This window comes from Acyrthosiphon pisum, chromosome X (genome assembly GCF_005508785.2).
Source record: "Acyrthosiphon pisum isolate AL4f chromosome X, pea_aphid_22Mar2018_4r6ur, whole genome shotgun sequence".
NCBI classification, from domain to species: Eukaryota; Metazoa; Arthropoda; class Insecta; order Hemiptera; family Aphididae; genus Acyrthosiphon; species Acyrthosiphon pisum.
The window spans coordinates 29427821-29434276 of NC_042493.1; the positions used below are offsets into that span (position 1 = coordinate 29427821).

The 6456-nt window shown below is 29.4% G+C and overlaps 1 protein-coding gene across 1 annotated transcript in view; it reads left to right on the forward strand.

The window, feature by feature from the left end:
* Positions 1-3901: 3901 nt before the first annotated feature.
* The window catches only part of LOC100159673 (transmembrane and coiled-coil domain-containing protein 1-like), a 4205-nt gene continuing 1650 nt past the window's right edge, over positions 3902-6456 (forward strand). Inside the window, exon 1 of the mRNA NM_001246131.2 lies at positions 3902-4144. Coding sequence (NP_001233060.1) covers positions 4084-4144 — 61 coding nt within the window. The 5' untranslated portion in view covers positions 3902-4083. The remainder of the gene's footprint in view (positions 4145-6456) is intronic.

Sequence of the window (6456 nt, forward strand, 5' to 3'; positions counted from 1 at the left end):
GTTACAGTGGTATTTAAACTTGGTAAATACATTTATGGGTATAAAACACCTTAATAATAAAATAGTAAAAACCTAATCAACACATTTCTTCTCTCTGCATAATCAAAATATATAATATAGTCAGCTTAATAAAACCAGAAATGTATTTTATACCATTCTTCATAATGTTTTGTTATAATTTTATCAATTATAATATTGTAGGACCTCTAAACCACATCAAACATTCTTGGAAATTAAACATTAGTACAATACATTTTTTTTTTGATACTGAAAAAATATAGGCTATATAACATAAAACACTTAAGTATATCGGCGCTTAAATGTATTGATGGCAGGCCAAAGAAGGCGTTTTAAAAAAAAGTTGGTGCAAATGTACACCCTGCAACCCCCCCCCCCCCACCCAGCAAATGACGTCCCTGACTAAAAGGCTCTACATACATAATAATATACGTATATTATTATATTTATTTAACAAACCCAATATAATTTTCTAAACATAATCAAAATTGTTTTTAAAAACCTCAAATATTCTTATAAACTATTTTGCTATACAAAATTATTATATATAAATTATTCTAATTGATGATGATAAGTGATAACAAACCAAAATATTTAAATATATTTCAATTTACTACACACATAGTCTTTTACTGCTTTTAGTGATTTAAAATAATTATAAAAATTATCTCACTAACTCACTTACAGGGTAAATGATATATAAAAGTGGTAAGGGGGGATTTGTGTGTTAGAACCCCAACAGGTTTTTTTTGCTATAGAAAACTGTCAAAGCTCAAAAGTAACAGTTAAATTAATAAGTGTGTCGTGTGTGGTGTGTCCCCTGAAATCAGATGTATTTTAGGTTCTGTAAAAATGATCTATAATATTTTATAAATGTTTAACTACAAAATCATTTTTAAATTTGATAAACTTTGACAACATTTGAACTTTAAATGCTTCTAAAAGAAAATTGTCCGTATGTATTTTAAATATTGTTCAACTCTAAGGAGCCTTGTATTAATTGTTCAAGCTTTTTGACCCAACAAATAAAATTTCATTGATATTTATAGAAAAAAAAAACTAAAAAAAATGCAAAGTGAAAATGTCCATAAACAGCTTGAAGCAAGTCAAAATATTTTTAAAGTTTTATGGTGTATATTAAATGTTAATGTAAACATGCAGTGAACATTTCATGTATCTACGGCCATTTGTTTTAGAATTACACCAAAAACCAAAATCGTTTTTCTATAAAAAATAAAATTCCGTTTTCCTTAATTTTTTTTTATTTTTCTCTGCGCTTTTGAAAACTACAGGATTTTTGACCTCCTTGATACACTAACAACCAAGTACCAACTAGATTAATTTTCCTATCGAACAAGATACTCAAGTTGTAAATCGAAGCATTATTTCGACTATATACCGTGTACAAAAAAGAATACACATCATTTTAAAACCAATCAATATATCTAAAATGTTTTTACAAGTTTACAACGATAAATATTGTGGACTACATATTTATACGGCGTGCAAAGACAATATATTACGCTCGATTGCCACTTATATCGGAAGTATTCCTTGACGATTTGGCACATTCAAAGTTAGAAAAGCTCGACAAAGCACGGCCAACTTTCTTTCAGGGATAATTAAGGAAGGGATGACTTACAAATTCTAAATTCATGCTTAAAAATTGTCTTTGACGATTTGGAGTAGTCAAAAGCTTTGAAATGCCAAAATGGCCAAGTTTCGCGGAAGTTAGCCGTGATTTAAACTTTTGAGGATAATTGAAAACGGCTGTACTTACAAATTACCAAATTGTGCTTACAAATACTTACAAATGACTTACAAATTATTTACAAAATTTGGAGTCAACATTTTGACATTGTGCGGCTAACTTCACGGAGCTTAGTGACGATTATAAAAATATTTAATTTCCATTCCAAGTTAATTTGAATTAAATATATATTTGTAAATAAAGAAAATAGTTTGTCAATTTTATCAAAAAAATGCCGATATGCCGACTTTTTTTACGATGACCGGGCGTCACTACCAGTGTTGGGGAGTAACTTAACTTAAGTTACAAGTTACTGTAACGAAATTACTTTTTAAGTAGTTTGATGGTAATTTAATTATATTTTATTATAAGTAATTTATATGTAATTTAAGTTACTTTTTTGTAGTAATTATTACTAAATTACTCGCTACTTTTTTTGGTATAATACATTTTATTAAAACGTATTGATAATATTATGTGTAAATATTAAAATATATCATAATATAACTTATAAGTTATAAGTAAAATTTTCTGAACTGTGATATTTTTGCTATAGCTATTGACTATTTGTCATTTGACGATAAAGTGTTACTTATTGAATGGAATTATTATCTTTATTCTGTGTTGTATGGTCGCGGACGGCTCATCGTGTCAGCGTCTGTGCGTACAGTGGCGTTGTCAGTGGCGGATACAAGCAAGCCCGGATTAAGCGAGGGGGCAGATGGGGCCATGGCCGCCGGGCCTCGTTTAATTGGAATTTATTTAGGGGGCCTCATATTTTTCTATTACTTCTTTCGTTATAGGCTATACATTGCATAAATCACTTAAAATAAAATCGACGATTAATCTGCTGCGACATTAGTTTCAATTACCTATGTCAAATAAACCTCTTATAATAATAATAATAAACAAGAAAATTTGACTGCGCTTATGATATTGGCATCAGAAAACGACATTCTTTAAAAAATTCATAATGAAATCTCTATTAATAAATTTTGTCAAACAAAAGCGAGGAAAAAAAACTTGTAAATTATAAATTATAAATAAAGTGATCCATTATTCCTTATTTATTACTATGTGTACTTATATATATTTATTATAATAGGCAGGTATATAATAATTAATAATATATTAATTTTTTTTCGTACATGGGCCTCATTCAAAACTTTGGCCCCTGGGCCTCAAAATGTCTTAATCCGGGCTTGGTCCCCCCTTGGGCTGTCTGTTAACGTTATTTTTTATCATTATGTTTGGCTAATCCAAAAGATTATTCAATTTTTGAAAATTCACCACCCCCTCCCCTTTGGACGACTTCTGGATCCACTACTGAGCGTTGTTGGAACTATAATTTATAATAATAATAGTGTATAAGGCTTATATTCATATTTCTTATTGTCATATTGACAACATGGTTATTAAGCTACACTGATATTTTAAAAAAAAAGTAACTTCTATTGTAATTGAGTTACTTTTTAAACTCAAAAGTAATGTAACTTGACCAAATAAAAAAAGTAACTTAAAAATAACTTAGTTACAATTTTGATAAGGAATTAGTAATGTAACTTTATTACCCAAAATAAGTAACTTCCCCAACACTGGTCACTACCCCGCATACCCCACTTCCCTTTGACATTCCGGCCCTGAACCGCGTACAATACACATTTTGAATATTTTGTAATTGTTTTGTTACACTATATGTACCTATTTATAATATTAATTATTAGTTTGGAAATTTACACTTTTGTATCAATTTTTGTATCCATTGAATAAGTAGTCTTTCGGGCCACATAAAAACAATTGGCGGGCCTCCGGTTGAGTATGGCTGCTTTATAGTAATTATAATAAAAAATATTATGTCGTATCAGTGAAATACAATCGTAATGATCGTAGGGACAGAGATGTAATGCCTATTAAATTTTGCAAATTACAATTTTCAATTTTGACGAGCGCAAAATAAGGATTTCGATCGACCGGCAAAACATTTCATGGCATGAACAGTAAGTTCCGATGGATGACGGTGACCGACGTGTTTAATCAGTGTCTTACAACGCGGCGACACGACGCGCGACGATCATGATAATAAGTAATCACGATGATAACGACATCAGAAATTTGAGTTTGTGAATTTGTGATATTAGAGCGTTATTCTCATATAGAAAATCGTTCAGAACGGGTATTACCGTTTTGTAATTTGTAGTATAGACAATTGGAACCGCGTTTTGATGATTCCCGTATTGGCTATCGTCTAAACGCCATCGATAAAACGACATTTACCTACCACCTATTCAACACTCAATGCATTAGAACACTGAACAATGTGGTCCGATACATTTCTCATCGTATTTATTTCAATTTGTACGGCTCTATTAGGAGAAGGTAAATTCAGCTTTATCAACTGTGGGATATCTATTATCGCGGTTGTGTTTTGTTTTAAAATTAAACTGGATTTTTTTGTATTGCAGATAAATATGATTTTAGATGTTTTTGTACACTTTTTAATTATGTTTGATTTAGGGTAGGTGTGGTTTTGTTTGTGTCTTGTGACAGATTTTCAAATTAATGGTCGCTGTAATGTGTTGATATCTTATATACATAACCAACAATTATTAAAACTATGCATGGTGTCCCAAACTCTAATTTTTTTAGTGGTAGTGGTAGGGGATTGGGAAATTAATTGTACCACATAAACCGTAGATGGTAGAGCTAGAGCATGCTAAATAATGATTTAGATGAAATTATAAAAACAGCTAAACAAGACGTGTTATGGGCTTATGGCTATCACTGTCTACTCTTACACTATCATTATTTTCTTATCATGTGTTTGTTTTTATTATATTGTTCATGTAGATTGCTACTACAAAAATCTGGTAATTTGTGTATCTAAAAATGTTTTTATGTGTAATTTAAAAAGAGTAGTCATCAATCCATTTGAATAAAATATAGAATATTAGATGTATAATACCAATATTGCTGTACCTCTCTGTAAGCAGGAACTTTTGTTTGATTTCCATTCAAAAATTAATTTTTTTGTCTAGTAAATACGTTGCAAACTTCTAGAATGAAAATTATTAGAACATATTATACAATTTAAAAGGTTCATTTTAATTTATTTTTATACCGGATAGACTAGAATTCTCAGTAGATTAATTACTATTTAAAGTAACTAATAAAGATTACATTTAAAAGAAAAATTTAGATACCAGCCGTTATAATTCATAAATGGTTTGTAAAAAATACATAACTGTATGTAATATTTATAAAACTAAATAAACGACAAATTGTTCATAAATACTTATATGTATTGTGTTTTGTATGATTATATATTATTGGTTGTAATAAACATAATATTTTGAAAATATTGATACTTTATAACAGGGATGGGCAACTTAATGACAGAGGGCCAATTTTGAATGTGTGAAAATCTAACGGGCCAGAGAACATAAAAAGCAAAAAACCTAATATTAACTATATGCCTATAAATAATATAATATTGTTTACATTCAATAGTTCAATACTAGATAAGAATTTATATCTACTTTTTACGATAAACATTATATCGGTTTTAATAATTTTATAAATATAATAAAATAAAATACAGAAAAATCTTAACTTTTTATAATTTTATAAACTAAATTGAAATGTAGCACTAGCCAGTGAAAAATGGTACGCGGGCCACCAGTTGCCAATCCCTGCTTTATAATAAACTATGTATAAAACTATTTTTCATGCCTGTGATTTGTTAAACTGATGAACATTTATCTGAAAATGATTTCATTTAAGTCATTATAGATAGCTCAAACTAGGATTTTATCAGTATCTAACAGTTTATTTTACATTAAACAATCAATGTAAATGAGTAATGACTAATAGTTTAATACAAACAGCTATAAGAAAGTTTTGTTTGTTCCAGTTAATTGTCATAAATCGCTATTAACTAGGTATAAGATAATTTTTTTTGTTTTTATAATATTTATTATTGTATATAATTTTATATTTATAGTAATATAGCCGACCCGTCACAGCTTCGCCCGTGATTGGTTGTTAATTTGGCTTTTGGACGATGATATGTGTAATTTTTTATTCAAATTTTATCGTTTAATGTGATCGGCAAGTAAATATAAAAAAACGGTTAATGAAAACGTACCTATTGAAATGTTTCTAGCGATATTAATATATTAATATTATTATTATATGATAATTATATTTTTATAGCTGAACCCGTGCACTTCGTTGCCCGTAAAAAATCACAACTCTTAAAAAAAATATGATTGTTCAACTCCTTTTGGGTGTAACTTGCTACAGTGAGCATAGGCGCCAGCAGGGGGGTGCCAAGGGGGCCATTGCACCCCATGGGAATTTTTAACTGCATGTACGTTTATATATTATTAGCGATTACAGTTCCCGGTAAAACTTGCATTCACCTTCACCATAAATAAATCTCAAGGTCAATCATTGAAATGTACGGGACTTCTACTTGATCCTATGTGCTTCTCTCATGGACAATTATATGTGGCATGTTCAAGAGGCGGTGACCCGAAAAATCTCTACATTTATTGTCCGAATGGAAAAACAAAGAACATCGTATATCCTCAAGCATTAAAATGATACAGATTATTATATAATTTTTACAAATAAAAAAATACGATATCGTTCTTATCGATCATGCCATCTTTTCATTTTTGTATTTG